Source organism: Falco naumanni, chromosome 5 (genome assembly GCF_017639655.2).
Source record: "Falco naumanni isolate bFalNau1 chromosome 5, bFalNau1.pat, whole genome shotgun sequence".
NCBI lineage: Eukaryota > Metazoa > Chordata > Aves > Falconiformes > Falconidae > Falco > Falco naumanni.
The window spans coordinates 40,950,381-40,973,744 of NC_054058.1; the positions used below are offsets into that span (position 1 = coordinate 40,950,381).

General features: G+C 38.6%; 1 protein-coding gene across 3 annotated transcripts in view; it reads right to left on the bottom strand.

Moving 5' to 3' along the window:
- Window positions 1-21,025: 21,025 nt before the first annotated feature.
- Window positions 21,026-23,364, bottom strand: part of SLC6A15 (solute carrier family 6 member 15) — a 38,991-nt gene continuing 36,652 nt past the window's right edge. For all 3 annotated transcript variants that reach the window (XM_040596354.1, XM_040596355.1, XM_040596356.1), the window contains exon 12: window positions 21,026-22,569. In XM_040596354.1, the coding sequence (XP_040452288.1) occupies window positions 22,198-22,569 (372 nt within the window). In that variant the 3' untranslated portion in view covers window positions 21,026-22,197. The remainder of the gene's footprint in view (window positions 22,570-23,364) is intronic.

Genomic DNA, 23,364 nt, shown 5'->3' on the forward strand with positions numbered 1-23,364 from the left:
GGGGGAGATACATCCAAGCAGTGGAAAAGAATTGGAAAATGAGAAATCACAGGGTGCAAAAAGTTTAAAAGGTGAAAATAATGAAATGTAAATAAATGAAACATAAATCAGAACCAGACTGGCTAGAATAAATTGAGCAGAATTTACAAGGGAAGGAGGAAATAAAAAGAGGCAGATTTACTTCAGAAGTAAAGGCCCTTCAAAGGAATCTAAAATATAAAAGAAAGTTGACCTAAGTGAAATGATGCGTAGTTAAAACTGGAAACATAATTAAAAGTAAAGTGGTTGGAAATATTATTATGAAAAAAAAGTCTGAAGACTTAAAAATTGAAAATAACTAAAAATAAAAATTAATACTGTGACTGAAATATAAAACCCCAAGCAAATAAAATGAGAATTTGATTCAGAGTGCAAAAATAATATGGCATGAAAAGTTGCAAGAGACTTGAGTTTGTTCATTTTTAAAATATGGCCCAGTGGAAGAGTTCTGACCTTCATTATAAATATACAAATCAAAATGGGAAACCATCCTTTTTCATAGGCAAAAAACCAAGCTGTCATTTTCTTTTTTTGATTTATAGTTAAGATTTTTTTCTTATAATTGCTCAACATAGAAGTTGAAGAAAGTCACATTAAAAGCATAGCTTTATTTTTTTATTGTTACTGGCTTTACACTGGCAAACACATACCCTGAAACAGGCCAAGACAATACTCTTTCAGACCTTGCTCAGAGCCCTCTTGACAAGCAGCCACATCTGGACACAGGAGTTTGTTCATATGAGAGATAGAGATGATGTTTCCTTCGCGTGTATTTTTGAAATGAAAGTACGAAAATATTCTTATGCTTATTAAGAGTAAGGATAAATGAGAAAAATCAAAATTTTAGTAACTTTCCTGAAGACCCATGAAAGCTGCTGTTTGAATGACTGTTTCTTAACTGACCGAATGGGCAGGATCAAGTTAATCTTTATTTTATAGATTTTATGTTAGGCTACCTGAGATAGAAGCCTCTTCCTTTTCTGTACTCACTAATTCACAGAGAGCTCTGAAGATTGCGTATCTTCCTGAAGGTTCCTGTGGAGGAAGATTAGACTTCTAACTCATCATCAAAGACTTAGAGGTACACATCGGGCTTAAATGCTCTTTCTTTTCACTTAAACTGTTTATTAACATCAATTTGAAATCAGTGAAAAATAAACTGCAGCATGAGTCTGTTGAAATGAGGCTGCTGGAGTGTATTCTAGGTATTTTTTGCTTATCTGTTTTTAAAGCTTTAAATTTCCCAATGAGTTTTTTTATTCGTAGTATTGCCTTGAATCTACTGCCTATATTAAGTATTTCTGTAATAAACAGCTTTACTTCTTGTTTCAGTGTAATTTTCAGGTTATAAAAACCAGATTAGAACTAAGGAAAAGCAATGCTTCTGAAATTAAAATGCCATGCCACATTAGTTTTCTTAAAATACCTTTAAGAATACAGTATGAAGTTATTATGATCCACATTTACACTTAGTATGTGTGTGAGAAAGAGACTTTCAAGACATAAAATCTTATTAATGAGTATTGTATTTCCTGCTATTGGAATAATAATACAACATTCTCTTTTTAAATAGTGTTTTATTTCAAAGGGTTTTAACTTTGGTTACGATTATAGAAGCAACCCCAAAGGTTTTAAAGATCCTTTAAAAACTTGTTCTGATGACAATAACAGTGAACATATGTTTCCTTTGAAAACTCTGAAATGTATGGAACAAGCAGTTACTTGAGTAGATATCCTTAAGTAGGAAAGATTACCTAATCTGACATGGAACAGATGATGGCTACCCTCCATACTATGGAAACATTTTCTAACTTCATATAAACACAATGGAATGGACACTGATCTTTATGATTGTATCGTTAAAAGTACAGTACCATATTCTAGGCTGGCACTGAGCAACAGAATTAGAGACATGAACGTCGCCTGATGATTTGGCTAACATTTTCATACCAAGAGACAACTTCTTTCCTATTCTCTGCAGTTCAGCTGGCACAAAGATTCATGATGGAGGAAAATGGTACTCTAGTTTTGTTGAAAAACATAAACTTCAAGGAGACCCTACACTGGGATTGCAAACCCTTCATGTATCATAGGGCTGACGTACAGGGCCATAGGGCTGTCACAGCAATAAAAGAATTGACATAGTATCAGGCCAAGAGAAGGTGATTCTTAATATGAGGGAAAGAAAGACTGGATATCTGTCAGTGCAGCCAAAGGCTGCATTGCCGCAGATTCCTGGACAAATTCTTGCAGACTATATTCCATGAGATATTAGACTAGGTGTCAGGAACGTGCAGATTTTTCTTGGTTTCTTTTTGCCATACGCTTATTTCAACAATGCCAATGCTGCTGGGTTTTGACATATTCAGGCAAGGATTCTGTGTCCCAAAGTTAGATCCTTTGTTGTAGAGGGAGGATTTGCTTGCCTCAGACGCTGTGCAGTTTCCCCTGCCTCAAACACAGTTTCTGAGAAGTGTTTGTGAAAATGAACTTTCCCTAAGCACAGGAGGAGGGGGAGGCAAAAAAAAAATCATTCTTTGCTCTTCTGTCTGTACTTACTGGGCCAGAGAGGGTTTTTGTACACAGTTCCAAATTCTTACTAAGTCTGCCAGTTAAAATACAGACCTATACTCTAGCATAACTTTTGGTACTGTGTTTTCTTATCCACAGTAAGTTAAATCATCTGTATCAAATGTTATTATGTCAGACGAAAGCTGTCTGAAGGAACACTATCAGAGGTTTATGAAAAAAGGGTATTGAAGTTCCAGAAAGATGATTAACTGATGCTTGTCACAAAACTGGTGTGTGATTTGGAAGTATAAAAATACATTTATTAGTTATCTAGGAAAAATACGGATATGTGAATACATGTATTTGTCATTAAGCTGGGAGGATGGTTAAAAGGTTAAAAGGATAAGAATGAAAGATACAAAGGAATCTAGTTAATATGTATGTGTCTAATGATTTTTAGTATGTTTACCAGTGAAAGAGAGAAAACATGAAATTGTTATTCATTGTGTTTGTTGATGATCCACTGCAGTCCTTTCTGGCGCCACTCGTGGGTTCTGGAGGGATTCCAGATAAAGGAAGTAGCTGGGAGAGAAAATGGGCAAACCTTGGTCTGGACATTGCCAGAAAGTGGAATATTTGTGGGGAAGTTTTTTGTTCTAATGTGGTAAAGGGACGAGGGGTGGAGTATGTGTATATTGTCGGCTTTTGTTGGTGCAGTGATGATACTCGTTTGGTGTGGGGAACTCTTTAGATGTAAGTGACATTTATGCAGGTTGTGTGATTAATGTATATTTTAATGACAATTCTTAAATATGTGTTTTGCAGAGGTGAGGCGTAGGTATATGGGGCGCAGGTAGCAGGGGGCTGCAGGGGGCGGCAGGGCAGCTGGGAGAGAAGAGTGAGAAAAATGTGAGAGACTCAGTTGTGCAGACACCAAGGTCAGTGAAGGAGGAGGGGGAGGAAGCCCAGAGAAGAGGTTCCCCCTCTTCTGCTCATGGAGGCAGTGTGGTGGGGCAGGCTGTCCCCCTGCAGCCAATAAAAGAGCACACTGGAGCAAATACCCATCCTGCAGCCTGCAGAGGTCCCGATGATGCAGCAGGTTGATGAGACCAGCAGCCTGCAGAGAGCTCATGCAGGAACAGGCTCCTGGCAGGAGCCACCACCTGTGGGAGACCCACACTGGAGCAGTTCTGGAAGATCTGCACCCTGTAGGAAAGACCCATGTTGAAGCAGTTTATGAAGGACTATAACCCATGGGCAGGACCCTATAATGGAGCAGGGGATGAGCATGAGGAGGAAGGAGCAGGAGACCTGAAGTGTTATGAACTGACTGCAACCCCATTCCCCATCCGTGTACACTGCTCAGATGGGAGGAGGTAGAGGAGTCAGGAGAGAAGTTGAGCCTAGACAGAACAGGTGGTGGTGCAAAGGTATGTTTAGTTTTGGTTTTGTTTCTTACTATCCTACCCTATTTTCAACTGGCAAAAAAAAAAATTAATCTTCCTCAAGTTGAGTCTATTTTGCCTGTGACAGTAATTGGTGAGAGGTCTCCCTCACTCAACCCACAAGCTTTTTCAGCTTATATTGTCCCCCTGTCCTGTTGAGAAGTGGGAGGGGGAGAGTGGCTGGGTGGGCACCTGGCAGCCAGCCAAGGTCAACCCACTGCAGTACTGAAAAATGAAAGAGTAGTTCTTATCAATATCCATGCTGATATACATCTGTGCAAAGCCTGTGCAGATAAATACAAAGTCAAACAGCTCTACAGTCTGGAGGACAATTTTAAGAAAGTAGTGACAAAGAAAAAGATACTGAGATAACCAGTTGATGGGTAATCAATTGACATTTCCTTCTGGCAAATACAATTTTTGGGAATGTCATGGTGGGTGTCTTATGTGTAAGCAGAACATAAGGATTGGAAGGTGCAAGTGTAGATACTGTGATTTCCTACTACATTTCCCTTCATGGCATTTGTGAAATCATTACTTGATGATGGTGTCTGTATATGGTGTTAATTCAAGAGAAAATAAAGATGGTTTTATTTCATTCTGTAGGTAAGTGTGGAATAAATTTCTTTAAGTATGAGCATCTTTAACATGCAGAAACTTCACAATATTCAATGGCCAGAGGTTAATATACAACAAATTCAGACAAATATTGAGGAATACATTTTGTAACACAGAGTAGCTAACAACTGAAATAGCTTTCCTGGTGAGGAAATCTGAATGAATTCTGTATCATCTGCAGTCTTTAAATAAAGGTGAGAACGTTTTCTAAAAAATTCTCTGGCTCGCCAGTTTCAAGTCTACAGCTTTTGCAAGTAGGTCAAGCTATGATGATTCCTTGTAGGCTTGAAATCTATGCTAATTCTTAAGAGGGATATTAAATGTGAGTGATAGGTTGTAAAAGCGGTTGCCAGGAAGACCAAGGAAAGTTAGGTACAATTTTACAGTAAGGTGCTTGCAGAGGTGAAAAAGGCAAACAGATTTGTTTCATAAACAGAGCTCTGCACCCAAACAAAATGTGTGGATTCTGTGCATGACTAGTGATTTCCTTTTAATGCATCTTATTCTGGGTGTTATCTTGTAAGACAAACCGGAAAGATTTTGGAGAAAACCAACAATTCCATAGGATAGTTTCTTTATTATTGAGGTATTTGAATTTAATAATGTGCATTGCATGTCTGAATGGTAACATTTTAGTAAATGTTTACAAATGGCAAGCAAAGACAAGAGTTCAGGATACTTCTTAGCCCATTCTTTCTGTATAATTACCCACACCCAAACCTGCTTTATAGGTAGGATCACTAGCATTTCACCATATCCAGATTTTTGGTATCTTCAGTTTTCATAATTCAAGTGAGATTTACTGGGGAAACCGCTCTAAAAAAGGGTGAAGCCACATGCTTATGACGAACCATATTGTACATATAGTCCCAGATTGTTATGACCATAGGTAGCCACTTACCTCCTTTCAGGCTGAAACTTTCACTGATTTTTGGATACATTTACAGAACGTTTTCAGTAGCTACATAAGAAATTGCTCATAAATGTGTCCAGCTCTGAATAACTAGCACAGTATTTCTCCCTGACCTTTTAGACAACAAGAAGCTGACTTTTATGCAGTTGCTGACAGCAGCAGCAAAAACCAGCAAAAACAAGGTGTCTACCATTCAACCTGAAGCAAATTTACAATTAAGTAATAACCCTAATAGGCTGTTGTGGCTGGCACGTTCAAATAGTTTTTTGCTTTCCAGTCTGTCTTCCATCAGAGTAACCATACATTCTTGTTACATTAACAATAATGCTCTGCTCCAGAAAGTAAGAGTGATTAATGATTGATTAGCCATTGTTCCATATGCTATCATGTGGTTCTTACTATGTTTCATTTTAAATGCAAGCTTTATTGCCAACAGTTTTGACCTGCTTTCCTCAAAGCTTGCCTTTGCACAGCAGGAATAGCAAGAAAAGCTGCCAGAGGAAGGCTAAATTTTTCACAGAGCACCTGTGCACACAAGAGCTGCACACCACTAGTCTGTCACAGGGCCAACCAAGTTGATCAGTACAGTTCCCCTTTTTTTTTAAGGACACTGTATTTTGCAGAAAAGCAGTGTCTGAGGTTTTACTGAATCTTTCTTCCAACCTTCTGCTATGCAGTCCCTAGTCTGGCAAATAGAAATGAGAGTTTTTCTCAGCTCATATGAGGGCTGTTCAGATTTGGGAGTCATGTATATTGCGAGTTAAGTTGACATCAAGTCCATTTTCAAGCTCTTCTGGTTCGATTCTTGCCTTCTCAGTCATACCACAGGTGTTAGCAGCCTACCTGGTCTAGCCAACTGTCGTCTCTCCTTTTCTGGATGGCATTTACAGGTGGCTCATTTTTCACCTCCATGCTGGAATAGAGGTTTCCTGGAACTGTTCTCTTTTCTCAGAGTAGAGCATGACAGCTCAAATGTTCCTAGAGCCTTTGTTAAATGGTTTTTGGATGGTCTCTTAAGAATAGGCAGAGCTGGATACTGATCAGGATGTCTTGCTCTACTAAGCTAAGATGCACGGGTGCAGCAACCTTAACCCTTTTTTCATTTTCTTCTTAGCTGCAGGGAAAAGGCATTGTGTTAAACCACAGCAATGTAGACTCAAATACAGGAGGAGTCTGGTGTAATTTTATGATAACTACCTTGATTCTCCCTCTTCTTGCCCCGGCCACCAGTTCTGCCTCTTAGCTAACCTGGCACCAAACCCCCATCCCCACATCCCTTAGAATACAGGGATTACTTCGAACAAGCAGAGCTGATGTTTTTCTTATGCAGTAAGTGGAGCAGCAGCTGGAGCAGCAGCAGGAGCCCACTCCTAGACAATGTTAACCCTGTAAAGCACATTCACCAAAAAGAGTCCTACATCATCATCAAATTATTTATCATTTATATTACATATCAGCTGATTTCCAATATCTTTTCCCCATCCAAAAAAAAAAATCAGAAATCTCTTACGTATGCGTTTACCCTGATTGTTGGGTCTTGGCTATGTGGGAGTCACTGGCAGAACGTACCACTACTTACGGAATTTTAAAAGGTACACTAGGGTTCTCATTGGATGGTTTTATGAAAATATGAAGCAGTGAATTGGTTTGCTTCTGATTATTCATTATTTGGCTCCTGTTGTGCATGAGGATAAAAGCTACTTTCCAAGTATGAAAACAGAACAGACCATTTTTGTATCAAATCGTTCATCTCCCTCCACAAAACCAAAAAGCTGTTTCCCTAGAAAAGTTGCAAAACAGACCGTCCAGCCGATTTAGGAAAATTGAGTTTTGCTTATAGCAAAATGTGACTAAATAATAAGTACGCATTTCTTTGCAGCAGCAGATAGAATGAAATCTCTTTCTGCTTTATGTTTGTGAATTGAAATAAATAGCTGTAAAGTTCTTAAGGCGAGGGGGGTGTTCACCTTCAGAAATATGTCTCCCTTCAAATCTTCATTAGATTCATTTTCTGTATATGGAGAAAAGAAATTGAAGTTTTGCTGATAACTAGCTTTTTCTGCATTTTGAGGTGTTTCTCTAGTCCCTTGTTACTAAACAGAATGACACATCACAGCACTACATGTAATCTTTTTTCTGCTTAGCCAGTTTGGCTAGCAGTACTGTACATTTTCAGCAGCTACATGACTATACTGTACTGTGTCTTCTTGTGTCCATGAGTTGTATCTTTCTAAAGCTCAGGAGTCTGATTCAAAACAAATGTTAAAATGCCCAGGCAACAACAATGGCAACCTGCAATATCTTCTGTGGTTCTTGATGAATTTGAGCCATGACTTCTGACTCCTACTACTTTGTGTGGGTGGTCATTTGACAAGTTATCTGCAGGGATATTACTAATACACTGATACTTTTATTTGAAGTCCAAGCCTATCAGTTAGAATGAAATCATTCTGAAGAACAAACATATTTTACAAGGACAGGGAAAACTTACTTTCAAATGAAATTGAGCCTCATGAAATCCACAGCTCTGGCAAATGTCTCCGATTGGCTGACCTACCCATCACCGTCAGTTTCTGTAGTGGGTTGAGGAAAACTATCAACAAAACACCTCATTCCCCTGAGCATCAAAATATCCCAGCTGCCAAAAATAGCCTCATTTTAATGACTGTATAACCTGCCAGAGTTTAAATGTGACTGTTAGCTACAACACTGTGGAGAAAACAATTGCTTTGATTTTTTGAGGAGCTGAGTACTCACAGTCCCCATGATATAATAGTCCTAATAACAAAATCAGGCTGCTATGGCCTTCAGTTGTCTACAAAGATCTACTCCAACTGAGGTCTCAACATCTGCATGTACATTAACTGTAGCAGTACTATTTCACCAAAGATAAAAGCCAACAGTCTACACATGGTAAAGTTTTTCTAAAAAGAGTAATATCTCCTCCCATTACAAGTAAAATCAGGTCTTAGTACAAGGCTGCAAAATGTTGTGTTCTCACTCTGCTTCTTTGAATGTTTTCTTATCAGATAGCTGGAAAAAATTGGATATTTTCAAGAAAGTTTTGATACAAAATGAGCATCTTTCTTCGACAAAGAATTTCCAAGCAACCAACTTCAATTTGTCATCTTTGCAAAATGATTACAAAATCCCAAACCCTCCTCGAAACTTGCACACGAACCTTTCTTTTTGTTCTGTAGTCCTTTGTATGAAAGCAGCCTTGCCTGCATTCCCCTCACTCTACATGATGCTGACTGAATCAAACCTGGAGTAAGAGCACCAAATTATGGTGCTAAACTGCTTGAGAAGAGCTCCAGCTAATGTCCCTGATGGTTGTTTTTTCAAGTTCCCATTCTGTATGGGGCAGCACTATGCATCATTCTGCCTAACCCACTTTATACTTGATTACCTTAAGCCTGTTTCCATAAAACTGAAATATTATGCACCACACTGTATTGAATGGGCTGGATGCACACTTATGGCTACACTTGAGAGAATGAAATAGGTAGACACTCTGTCCAGAATATAGTGCTCTATACTACCATAATGGAGAAAACAGATCAGTGTCGTAGAAACTCTGAGGCATTTCTGTCATGGAGAGGAATGGTTTTCATGGGGGTTGACTGATCTATCTGTCTCTGTACCTATTCGTATTTCTGTCTCCATTAATCTGTTTCCCAAGAGCTATGCATGTTCCGCCAGATGTGTTGCACAGATTGGAATCAGTGCTCTTATTGGCAAAATCTTTGGACCAGAAGCAGTTTAACAGTATACAATGAAGGACTCTCTCATAAGAAATGGAAATGTACTTTTTTTTATCTGTTTATCTCAGCTGGTATTTTACTATTTTGTTTTGAATTTATGAGCAAAATTTTGATTGAAATCTTAAAATTTACCTGAATTTCCTTCTGCCTGTGAAGGGACATAATTTCATTATTCTGCAGATTAAGTCATCATTATTCTTATTACAGCAATCAAATTCATGGTTGTACTATTCCAGTCCCAGTGTACTAATATTGGTAGAAAATTGGAACAGTACATCAATGACTCCTGCCCTTACAAAGAGGATTTCTGTCCTGACCAGCCACAGCCTAATAAAAAGGAAAGTTAAATGAATTATACACCTAATTACAAAAGTACAAAGCCAATTTCCTTCAGGGTAAGAAAGAGCATATATTTATGTCTCCAAGTGGACCCCAGTATATCTGGTTTAAGATACAAGCAATCTGAGCATTACCTGAGATCCCAGGCTACTCAAACTCTATGCTTTGGCTAAATTAGTAAGTGATTAATGTTTTCTGTGAAGAGGAAAATTCAGGGGAATCTCTGCTGCCTGCAGAGCTGCTCAGGTCTAATACTGACTGTAAGAGACCTAGCACTTTATCACTGCTGATCAAATACAATTTTCCTTCACTTGAGTGCAGCTAGACTCCCTTATGACTTCTGGAGAAGAAACAATACTTAAAATAGAAAACTTTTGTGAACAAGAAGAAGAATAGTCACTATCCTGTTTTGACTGTCTTTAATATATCAGTGAAAAAATTATTGTTATGGGAATGTTAAGATACAGGTTATGACATATTCATACTTTATGGAGAAGATAACAGATATGAAGAGAGATGAGTTAAACGAGGTCACATAAGTCTGTGTCAAATTTAGGTTTAGAGTTGGTATTCCCTGATGCATAATTCTGTACTTGAACTTTAAGAAATTCTCTGCTGTTCATGTTTGTAGATACTTGTTGCATATGCAAAACAGGTTTCAAACTTGTATTGTACACTTGTGCTCAGCTGTTTGGACATTCATTCACCTTACGACACAGCTCCACATGTACATTGTCCATACAGCATCTGCTGCCACACGATCTCATTCTCCCAAAGGACAGTCAAGTACTACATGTAACTACACACCATTGGAAAGTATCAACATGGCATTTGAATTTTCTACTTTTCAAGCAAAAATCCCCAATATTTTTCCAATTTAATGTCCTGGTTTCAGCTGCAATAGAGTTAATTTTCTTCTTAGTAGCTGGTGCAGTTTGGGATTTGGTGTGAGAACAGTGCTGATGGCACACTGATGGGTTTGGTTGCTGCTGGGTGACACTTATACCAATTCAAGGACTTTTCAGTTTCTCGGACCCTGCCAGCGAGAGGGCTGGAGGGGCACAGGGAATTGCGAGGGGGCACAGCCAGGACAGCTGACCCAAACTAGCCAAAGGGATATTCCATACCACATGACGTCATGCTCAGTATATAAACTAGGGAAGAAGGAAGGAGGGGACATTTGGCATTATGGTGTTTGTTTTCCCGAGTAACCATTATGTATGCTGGAGCCCTGCTTTCCTGGAGATGGCTGAACACCTGCCTGCCGATGGACAGTAGTGAATGAATTCCTTGTTTTGCTTTGCTTGTGTGTGTGGCTTTTGCTTTACCTATTAAACTCTCTTTTTCTCAACGCACGAGTTTTCTCACATTTACTCTCCCGCTCCTCTCCCCATCCCACTGTGAGGGGAGTGAGTGAACGGCTACGTGGGGCTCGGTTGCCAGCCAGGATTACACCACGACACTTAAAAGCAAAAGCAATGGGAAAAAAGGATATTTAAAATCCTCAGTTAAAGTAGGTAACCTGAATGGGAGCTAGATGCCTGCTCTTGCTATTAGTTAAAAAAAAGCTATAAAACTAGCACAGAAGAAAAAACAAAGGTAGACACATTGGCCAAAGGCTATGGTGCTAGCCAACTCTGCACTAGCCATGTGTAATTGCACCAGTATCGGGCATCTCCTAATCCCAGAAAAATACATTTTAAAGTAAGGACACATTTCTTTCTTTGACTTCATAAGGCAGGTGTTGGTTTCTTCCTCTCCTTTACAATGAGTGTGATCTGATCTTTGTATCTAGATCTGTCACAAGCTTCATTTGTGATCTTTCCTGTCTTTGTCTTCCCTGTAAAATGGAGATCACACATCTTATTTCATGGGAACTTTGTGCAAGTACAGATTTCATGTAAAAAATAAGAAAAAAGAAACCAACAAAATGGTTCTGGAAAGGAAATAATTTAATCTATTCTTACATTCTTCTAGGCTTAAACTTCTGGAGAGTCAATGTTGTCACAACTCCAGCAAAGAGGGAAGTCCTGTGTAGGTTGTGCAACCCCCTCTGCACTGCAGTGTTGTTTCCAGTAACTCTCACAACCCTTCATCCTTCATTCCCAATTGCTGACAGTGTCCTGGCTCCTATAGCCTGGTACCTGACCCTTTCCAGGGCTAGCATACTTGCTGGGAAGGAGGTGTAGCTTGTGGATACATGCAGCTCTATCCATACCAGCAGAATCCTCACCCATGCTGGTTTGGAGGTTTTCACAACATTACCAAGCATTCCTCATAACAAATATGACAATGATCTCACAGCTTTGGTAACAAATCTGGCCACATTGGAATAAATTCCCAAACCTGTGTTTATTCCTTTTTTTTTTTTTTTTTTAAAAAAAAAAAAAAGATAGAGATAAAAAGTTAAAGGTGGGGAAATACCACATATACAGCCACCTAGAAGTTATTCTCTTCTTTCCTCCTGTATAACACATAATCTTGGCAAAAGTATTCTTTCTTTTTTCTTTTTTTTTTTTTACAAATAGAATAATTTAGTCTTAATAGCGCCTATAAATGAGTAGAACTGACTCCTCCATGTGGAAAGGAAGCACTTGCCAGCACGGATGAATTCTTTCTAATGCTGTCAGTGATGCAGCTATATTAGTTCAAGACCAGACTGTCAAACTAAATTAGGGGCCAGAGCACTGAAAATGAAAAAGATACTGGCACATACCGCACAGTTTGGCTCAAATATGTGACATGTGAGCCAGGATGCGTAGTACATGAAAGATTCAGAAATGAAAATCTTCATCCTTAATGGTTGCATAGGGACACACTTTCACAGGGTTAAGCTGCACGACACCCATTAAAGTAAACAGAAGTTTAAAGCTTAAATCTTCTGTCCCAGTTTCAAGACTTTCCTCATTGTAGCATATACAGAGCATGAAATACCACATTTTCCCCTTATGACCTGCAGTTAACAGAATGAGGGGTTAATTCATATGGTTTGTTTTGCACCAACTGACTCACCTTCTTAACATCATACAAGCAATAAAAAACTGAATAGAGGACTTAATTTCTCAATTTTGGAGTTTACTCCTGTACTTTTCTGTTAAAAAAAGGAAAATAGAGAGGAATATAACTGAGCATCCCATTTAGTATCTCATATTGTTGCTGATGCATTTCTCTCCCTTTTTCAACAATTGTCATAAACCTTCTGGGTTTAGGGAGATTCAGGCTGGGGAGCAGAATGATGCTATCCCACAAGTTGCTTCTGCCATAAAAGGCAATAGTAAGAATGTTCAAAAGCTTTGAGACTGGATCAGGTTTCCTTGGCTTTTGTTCTGTTTGCATTAAAGGATTACAACCAAGTCTCACTAAAGCTAAGCACTCGTTTCTCCTTGCTTAGTAAAACATTATCTTGAGGAAACAGCAGGTATCTCCCACTGTATCGGTTTACCTATACCAGTGTCTGCTAGGCCACATTGTGAACTGTAAGCTACAATCCTTCATTAGTAGACTGTTTGGGAGAAGAGACTGACCTTTTTGTGCATGTGTGTGGTGCTGGGGTATTCCACAGTGGAATTTATACCCCAGTCAGGCTCCTGGGATGTGCTACTAGAATGAACAAACAGCTGTCTCAAAGTGTTTGTCCCCTGTGAGGCTGCATTTTGATGAAGGAGGGTCCAGAAGCATGCACTATGCATCATGCATATAGTACATGTAAGGGTGTACAAAGGCAGAGCACAAAGACAATTTTTGCCATCTCTGTTGCTGTTTCCTTGTTCCAAGCAACCAATACTTATAAAATATCCTTCATTCAGGATGCTCACAAAAGTTAGAAACATTGGAATTTTCTTTATTAATCAAATTAAAGTAAAGTATCTTCAGGTCTATATCACTGAGATATTAACATTTGAATGTCATGTTTTCCTCTGCATTTTCTTTTCTACAGATTTATTCCATAGATCCCCTTTTAGTTGACATTGTCCAGTCACCTGAGTGTTTACCTAAGTACTTTGTTAATTTCACTAGTATGGGATGTCTTCTTGTCTGAAGTGATCACCATATCGTGATCTCAGTGAATTTCTAGCTATTTGCATACTTTCCACAGATAACATAGTCCTGAGGAGCTGATCCACTCTACAACGATAAAAGGGTTATGCCCAAACCTGTTCCTGAAGCTGCTGAGACAGAGTATGCTTATGCCTCTAAGAGCAATGTGATACTTATTGTCATTTTTCTTCAAATCTTCCATCTGAAGAAACTCAACTGTCTAACATAGCTGTAAATGCTTCTGGTTTTATTCCTGATGTTGCATCTTCAAGTGAGATCTTCTATATGTTGTATGGTATATAAATAATTATGCATAAAGCCAACAAGAACACTGAAGTGTTACATTTCCATTATGCATTTTTCTTCATTTCTAGACACAGCCTTAAAATCTGTTACACCACATGCTGAGTTTCTGAAGTATTTTGCCTGGGCAGCACTCAAAACTTCATAAATGTCTGTAAATGTGCTAGAAACTGAATCTCAGATCTGATTGATCTAGACACATTTGCATTGTCTTTGAAGAAATGGGTTCCCGTAGATAAGTAATGATATTCTGAAAAATAAAATTAGCCATTCAGTTTTACAGCTGTGATGATGAGAGTTCAACAGTACACACAAGCACACAAGATGACAGGGAAACCTACCGAGTCTATTCAGCAGCAGCAAGCAAGCAGAGTTAAAAAGTAAAGGAGTGGCAAATTATTATATTCATATTAAAACCACGATAAGGCACTAACGTTTCCCTCACAATTTGTTCTAGAAGATTATTAACCTGCTTTAATAAGAATGCACTTTACGAATTCAATTAGTAATACTGTGGGAGTTCATGTACACATAATAGAGGCTTTTTAATGATATAGTGGACGTGAGAATTGTTCCCGCTAGGCCAAAATTTAGATTATCCAGTCGTAGGTCTCCATCTTGGACTAGCGTTACATGATTGAGTGGATATAATTTCATTACTACCAAAAGAGAGAGGTTCATCCCCCTTTCCACTCCAACTGGCTATTCCTTTCCTAACTGTACAGTGACCTCCTGCCTCCCATGTCTGTGCTTGCGTATGCATTTCGTCCTGTGATGCATCAGTTTAATTCACAATCTAACAAAAAATGAACTAGAATAAAGATCAAAGTGTTTTGCTGGGCGAATGAGTTTGATCTGTCTGTGAAGGTCTGATGAATACCAAAGTGGTCAGGAGCGAGAGGAGGAAGATAACAACACCCTTTTCTTCCTCCTCCTCACCAAATAGGTTTGTTCAGTTGCTTTTTGATAGCACAACATCCCACAACAGGTGCTTCGTCTAAGAATGGTCTGAAGTGTTTCAGAGAATGCTAATTAGATGTCTGGGTTCTTTACACAGCCAATACAGAGAGATGCAGCATGTGTACACAGTCGGGGGGTGGTCTGGACCAGACTTCTGACCTGTGCAGTATTGGCACAAGTGTTTTCTGCCCAGCATAGCAATACAGATTCAGCTTCTCTATGTTCTAACTGCAAAGGCAATTAAAAAAAAATCCAATGCAGATAGAATGTAATTTGTCTGTGTGTGATAAATGCTGTTAGGCTACTTCTGCAAATTCCAAGTACTTCGCCAGACTGTTGAGTCCTGAAGGTTGGTGATTGTGTAACAAGGAAAAGACAGATATGCACGACTAGAAAAAGTTATCCCTGAAAACAGAAGGAAAAGGCTGTAGAAAGAAGTTTAAGAATTGCAATTCAGTCCTTTCTGTTGTTTTTTAATGATCATGGTAAACTCATGATTTAGTGTTACCAGCACTTTTTATATGACTATATGGCCATATATCTGTGCGCCATGTGTTGGCTAATTTTCAGCTACCTGCCAACAGTAAATTTTGTAAAACCCTTAAGAGACTGTGGATATTTTTGCAATTATTTAGTTGTTCATAATAGTTTTCATAGAGAGAACTGAACATTTCTAAGGCTGAAAGCAAAATTCCATGTTTGTTTTTTCAGTGGCAGTGCAGGTTTAAGCAACTTCTGCTCTCAGCCCTTCCTGCCTGTCTCCACACCACCACATCCATGGTGCCAACACAGCTGTTTGTGCAGTCTGTGGTGAAAATGGGAACCATCTGACAAATTCTGGGGTGGCAGAGAGGAATCAAAATCAAAAGGAAACTTATAACAATGTGTGAATTAAGATGTATAAGAGACTGATCTTACACTGGGATATCTACAAGGTCTACGGCAGCTTTCTTAAGCTGACCTCAGCGGGCCTGAGGTCTAGGGAAGATTTTACAGTTTCTTATGAAATTTCAAAATGTGTCTCAAGAACTCTCTTATTTCTCTAAATCAAAAGCTCTTTCTTTATCTAGTGAACTTACTTTTAGCTATTTGCTGCTTGTAAGACTTTTTATGGAATAATCTTAAACTCATCTGAAAATCAATGTTCTTGAGGAGTATAGACAGATCCTTAAGTGCCAACTCTCCATCCCTCTTTTGCTTTTCCCTCAGGAAGCCAGTTGAATTGTAGCTAGATCATGTTTATATATATGCATATATATATGTACAGGTTTAGGCAAGGTGTACATATGTTGCTTACAACATTTTTGGAAGACATTATTTTTTATTCAGGTAAGGTTATGTCTTTTATGTTTTATGCTTCCCAGGGAGAGCAGAACATTAATAACAACATCCATGTTATTAAACACTTTTTTTATTCAAAGTATTTTATACTTGGACTGAGCTGAACACCCAATTTCCATAAAGACCCAAAGACACTGATGTCTCATCTGTCTGATTTGGCAGTTTGTCCAGTGCCTCAGTTTCTCCTTTTTTGAGAACAAGGGGTTCTGTCACAGTTAAGTCCCACACCAAATGCTGCCCATTTATAGATCTATAATTTTGGAACCCTTCACTGTCCAGATGCACTGCCTATGGGAGGCTGGGTATCTCGTTTCCATTCATGGGACCAGGCAGTAAAAAGCATACCATTTAGGTGCTTTGAGTTTATGGCTAATTTCAAGTCTGCAAGTAATCACTGGGACTATTCATATCCTTGATGCTAGGCAAATGCTCAGGAGATATACTACAATGTTATATCACAGGAACACAGCAGCCTCCAACTTGGAGCTTTTAGTCCAAAACTCCTTCTTCTTCACCTCGTATCCTCATACACTGAGTTTTCTGTGCTTTTAAGTAATTATTTTTCTCCTTAAAGCTTAGATTCATGGCACAATTTACCTGCTATTTTGCCCTGATAGTTTTGTCTTCAAATCAGACAGCTAAAATAAAATAATTTTGGAAGGCTGTATTACATTAACATCTTTCCCTAGAACATCTCAAAATGCTTTATGAAAATAACCAAGCTTTTCAGTATGTCAAAGGCACTTGAGTACTTAAAGGGAAATTGATTTTGACACAGCCCAAGTCTTTCTTCCCAGCCCAGCATTCTCTTGTCCTGATTCATTCCTCCTCTCTCCCTCTCGTCATATGCTAACAAAACTTCAACCATCCTTGGCTTCATACCTCTTTTTAACAGCTCTATCTAATTGTAGACTATTTCTTCTACAGGTTTGATTACACCATACTTCACACAGCCGTCAAAACCAGTTTTCTTCCTCAAGTCCTTTTCTTTTTGCATACCTCTTTTTCTTTCCAGTCACCTACTACCTATTCAATTTACACTTTGTCATTAAGTGAGACTTATTTCCTCAGTATCTTTTTCCTTCTTTTAATGAGCTCCAATTCAGTTCCACCTCCTTTCAACACTCTTTTAAAATTTTTCTTAATTTCTTATTCTTTGAATTGCAAACCTGACTCCTCCTTTGCATGTATTTCCTTTTTTCTTGAATCAAATACCTGAAAATCAACTAGACTTGCTTTGAAGAAAATCTTTTTTAGGAGAGTATCTCTTATCCTGAACTTCTAGGGATGGAAAACATACTCTTCTTTTTCCACCAGTTGACTTTGGATTGGACATGAGACATCCAGAGGACATCTCAAAAGCAGAAAAGATACGGGACTGAATAAAAAGGGAGAATGTCTACATCTGGTTTTTTACAGCATGGGAGCTCTCATTGCCATTCTGTGTACTTTGTTGGGAAGATATCAACAACAGACACATATTGATGCTGATTTGAGACAAGAGTGACTTAGGTAATATCTTCCACTCATTTAGTACTAAGTAATGATGAATATAGTACAGATGAAAGACATGATGGTTCTGCCAGAGCTAGTGAGAAATGCTGTACACCCTTTTAACCAAAAGGGTTAAACAGCTACCCGAGGCATGTTTTAGTAGCCGTACTACCTTTAAAACACTGCTAGATATCAAAGTACTTGCTTTCCTCAGAAGAAAAGTGGCAGGCTTGTCACTCCTTCAGCTGCTGTCCCTTCTCTGTGCTCCTTGCTGCTCCTTCAGCTCTCATCTACCTCATTGGCAACTTTCAGCATTTACTGACGATAGTAGTGAGAAGCACTGAAGTCCTTAATAGTGTTATTAATTTTAGTAGTAATACTGTAGTCTGAGATTCTCTTATTCTACTAATTAATTTGCCAACTAATTAATTCACTGATTTAAGGAATGAGACTAGCAAATAAGAGGATATTTGAAAAAAGGCATGTTAGGAAATCAATGGTTTCAAAATATTCAATCAAGAAGCTGCTGCTTGCTCTCAAGACCCAAAAGTGTACTACTTGGCACTGGGACACTGACAGTGTGTTGTTGCTTTTAGTAGCATTAAGGATTTGTTGCATCTCTCTTGGATATAAAACGCCCAAATTCTATTAAAGCAGCTGAAGATACAGAAAACTGGTAATGTTCTGAGTCTTGGTGAGACCATGATCATTCTGAAGAGCTCTTTGTCTTGGTAGAGAGTAAAAATACTGCATTCTCCCTGTTTAAAAGCTCCTGAACATGACGTTTTACCAACACACATGAAATATGAGCACCATCCAGTGGCAAAGGAAGTAAATCACATTTTGCATTTCCAATTTTTTCCTCTTTTTTTTTTTCTCAAACTACAGAATCTCACTAGGCACTTAAATGTTTATATTACATTTCCTGCATTTCTTAAAACTGGCATAACTCATTTCTGCTAATTTCTCAAAGATGTTGTAGCAGTAGGAAGATTTTTTTGCATACACTGACTGCATCTCAGCTGAACAGCGTGTGTTATTCTTTCATGGTGGTCAACACAGTTCAGCATTTTCAGGGTATCTAAAACTCACTTGCAAATACATCCTTCTTTTCTCTGCTGCTATCACAGATATAACAGATTCCTCCCTAGTGTGATAAGATCACTGTTCACCCTACACCAGCATGAGGATTCATCAACTAACATGTATCTGCTGCGCTTTTTTTTTTTAATTCTCTTTCATTCTTGTATCTTTTCTTCCTCTGTTCTCCTTTTTTCTTCTCTTTATGACAATGTACGGTATTGATCAAATTTTGAGACATCAGAAAAGACTAAAAACAGGCATCAAGACTGTATAATCTCTGCCCTGCACTTCACTGAACCTCCACTGAATACGGAGGTAATGACATGGCCTTTGTGCCATACCGATGCTGACTGATCCTGTTATCTTTCTTTGGGAAAATCAGATCTCACAAAGCATATTGGTTTCAGAAACCTTAGGCCTTCTGCAATAAATTATATTGGAAATCTATTTTCACTTTCCACACAGATGATTTTGTTCTTAGGCTATTTCTGATTGTGTAAGACACAAATGGGATTTTCTTTAATTTTAAGCATGACTGCCTTTTGCAATGATCTTTTCCTTAAAAAAAAAAATGCAAATTAATTGTGGTTATGACTGACATGACGCATATTCTGGCTTTTAAGTAGATAAATAATATGAAACCTCTCTCTCCTGCCCTCTTCTCTTCTTTTACTTCTTTTTATCCATAAGGACAGCAAGTAGCAACTTGCTCCCAATGTTCAAGTATGAAAGCAGCGTGAATTCCCATGGGTTTAACAACTGTACATAAAATGTCATACTTTGTTTCAGCAGTTCCTTCATTAATATCCAACGACTTGGATTTCACTCTTTATAGTAATTAGTGTTTTTAAAACTCACATCTAGCTATTTTTTCTGGACCAGTCCCACTTCTTTACGCAGGACAAGCAGTGCTTTCATTTTTAGTCCATCTGACTAAACCAGGTTAAAGAAACTTCTGCACTTCAGGGTGTTCGATCATGGTTAAGATCAAATTATGAAGTAAACATCTAGCAGTAGACAGGACATACATTCTGGGCTTTCTCCAGCCTGAAAAATTTCATGAAGCTGAGGTGAGACATACTAATCGGCGTTATTAGGATGCAACTGATTGAGCAGCAGTGGTTTAAATGAGTGGAAAATCTAAGTAATAGAAGTGTTCAAGGAGAGGCAAAAGGGCAGAAACAAGACATGTTCCCCAGCAGAACAATCTTCAGCAGCCTGTTTAAATAACATTAGACAGAAGTAGCCATTTCATTTCAACAGTAAGATCTTGCTCACATTCTTTTTTGCACATCTTGTATAGACACTTGGCCATCACTTCACATCTAAAACTAGGGTCTATATAACTAAAAGCATGTGTCACTACAGAGAAGTAGCCTGTAACAACAGATTTCTGAACTCTGAACTGGGCACAGAAAGGATACACTTTAGAAGCCCAATGTGATACAGTGGTGGAATTCCGCTACTGTTCTGCCCCAGCAAGAATATTTTGTACATGCTTGCTGTGCCTCCAATGGCAATCCACTGTACACATACTAATATCGCCAATTGAGCAGTTATGAGTGAGCTACCTGCTTAAACTATGCCAGCTCTCTCCCATACGTTGTAATACATACATTTTAGAAAGCTACTATTTTAAGTGCACACTTTAACAAATGTAAGATAAGCCTCATAATTAAATACAGCTTCTTCTCAGCTAATGCTACTAGTTCAACTTTCTCATAATGGGAAGTTACTTCAAAAACTCCCAGGTTAGAAATGGAAGATTATCTTGGGTTCTTGTCTAAAGACAAAAGAGTTATTCCTAAGGAATTTTATCAAATTTAATTTATCAAATTAAACTTTATAAAGCAAAGTTTACCTTTGCTAAGGTATTTTGATTTAAGATTCTATTATTTTTCATTTGTTTGCCATAGTACAGTTCCGAGTATGTCAGTGTGGAAAAGCTCTTTAAGCACAGCTTCCAAGACTTTCATTTACCTCAAATGAATTAATCTGGTTCTTTGTCTGATGCTGGGACAATGTAACTAGGTTCTACCCTTCGTTTATTAGAGGTAGTGAAGTCAGAATTTACATCTAACTAAAGCTCTTCAAGGTAAGGAATACATCATGTACTAGCTTCCAGAGCATCATGCCACATTACTGTGCTACATCAACTAATTTATTCACAAAAAAAGTCCTTGTCCAACAGTTTATTAAGATGACTGATTTAGTATTTTTGGGGTTTAGGTACTTTTAGCATCTCCATTCAACCGGTAAATGTTAGTGTTTCAGATAGTCCAGCTGAGGGAAAAGCAGGCTGTGTTATAATAAGTGTATTCAGAAATCACATACATAACTTACCAATCTCTTTATTCATAGGTTAAAATGTAATGCCATACAGTTCTTAACAATTACTGACTGAAAAAAATCATCTGCATAAAACAGAAGCAAAACTGAAGGAGACTAATGAAAAAAGCCATCTTGCTTCAACTTTTGAAATGATTACATACAGAATAATATACATATTTACATTACAAGTATATTATATAAATATAATATATATGTAATCTGGTAACCACAATAAATATCAAGAAGGTCTTTTTTAGGCACACAGCATAGAAAAAAATGCAGAATCTGCACAATCCTTAAGATTCTTGGAGTGACTCACTCTAACATTGTTTTCACACTGAAAAAGCAAATATTTTACATAAAATATACAGCCACAGTTTATGCAGTCCCCAGTGAACAGGGAATCTTTCCTCACCTTCCTGTAAGTCTACACCTTGATTTTCTAATACTATTGCTCTATACAGCTATTACATAAGAAAATAGTTTGCAGGTTTGTTTTTCACTCGGCTAATAGCCTAAGTAATTATCGGTGCTAACAAAATAGGTACAGCATATCTACATAAGGTATATACAAGTGTTTACACAAACACGGGTTTGGTGAACTACCTCTGAGCTCACTTTTAATACTAGGGAGTTAACCTGAAAGCAGAAAAAAAAAAAAAAAGGAAGATTTTCAGTAATATTACATCAGAAATATTTTATCGCTTGAACGAGATCTGGGCTTCAGAGATAGAAAGCTTTAAATTTAGAAATCAATTAAAAAAATTCAGATTCTTGGCTATACTGGCAGATGTAGGCTGCCACTGATTTTCAGTGTGTTCCCTTCAGTGCAAATGAAAATCCACAGAATTAATCCAAAGGGAGTTTTCTCAACCTGTACGTACAATCACAACATTTTAAAGACTGCTGCTATGGAGCACCTGAGATCACACCCTCATAAGTGAAGCTGACCACTTCTCGTAGGAGAGCCATGATCAGTGAGAGAGGAGAAACAAACAGCATTTTTTTTTTTCTGCAGTTACAAATCAGATTCTGGCATATCAGGCATATCTGCCATGAGATACCCAATACCATAACGTCCATTTGGAGCAGTGTCCAGAGTTGGTGATCCAGACTGTTTTCGATATATGTTTTTGCCAAAATTTGGAGACGGCACTTCACTTGGACTCTTCCCATGAATCAGACTTGTATTATCTCCCTCCATATTAACAGGTTCCTTTATTATCCGGCCTCTTTTGTACGATACAGATGCCAAACTACCAGAGCTGTCATCGATAAGATTACAACGGCGCACCATGAAGACTATTGGGACTGGCAGTACAGCCAACACCATCAGAGATATACAGACAATCATTCCCCACGTTGGATAGCTGTGGAACTCTTCCATAGCCTGAGCAACCCAAGAGAAAAAAGAAACACTATTAATACATGTTTACTTAAAAAAGAGCGAAGCTGCAGTCCACGCCAAGGCCAGCAGTTTTCAAACACATACTCATCTTTTGGCACCTTGCACCTACAATGCAGGCACCGCTACAGATCTCAAATTTGAAGTGTCATGAAGATGTAGGACTGCTATCTTACCACCACTGAGTAGGACCAAAACACTGTCCCACTGTTTCCAAGATGCTCAGAGCACTCTAGCGGAACACAAATCAAGATTTTCACATTAGGCTTTCTGCTACATTTGTCTATAGTTGTTTCCTGATCCTTTAAAGCAGGGGTCCTCAAACTTCTTAACCAGGGGGCCGGCGCGCGGATGCAGTGGCAGGCAGTCATCTGTGGCTGCTTGGTTTCCCCCCCAACCCCCGGCGGGGGGCAGGGGGGGTCTGTAAATACCGGGGGCCGGATTGAGGACCCTGGGAGGCCGTATCCGGCCTGCGGGCCGTAGTTTGAGGACCCCTGGTTTAAAGGATGTTCAGAACAGGCAAATATGCAGTGGTATCTGTAACTGTGCCTGGAAGTACGTCCTTGTTCTGTTGGCTAATAGCTGGTCTAGACAGGGACTGTCTCAGATCACCCTGTGGAATTGTTCCACTTTGTATAAACTTCATGTAAGCTACTAACACATTTACTGGGGCAGCGATTGCACCCCGCACCCCACACCTCTACTGCATCCATGAATCACTGGCCAACAGACTCAGTTTGCCTGATTTTATACATGGAAAGGAATGGTATGTTTGGCATT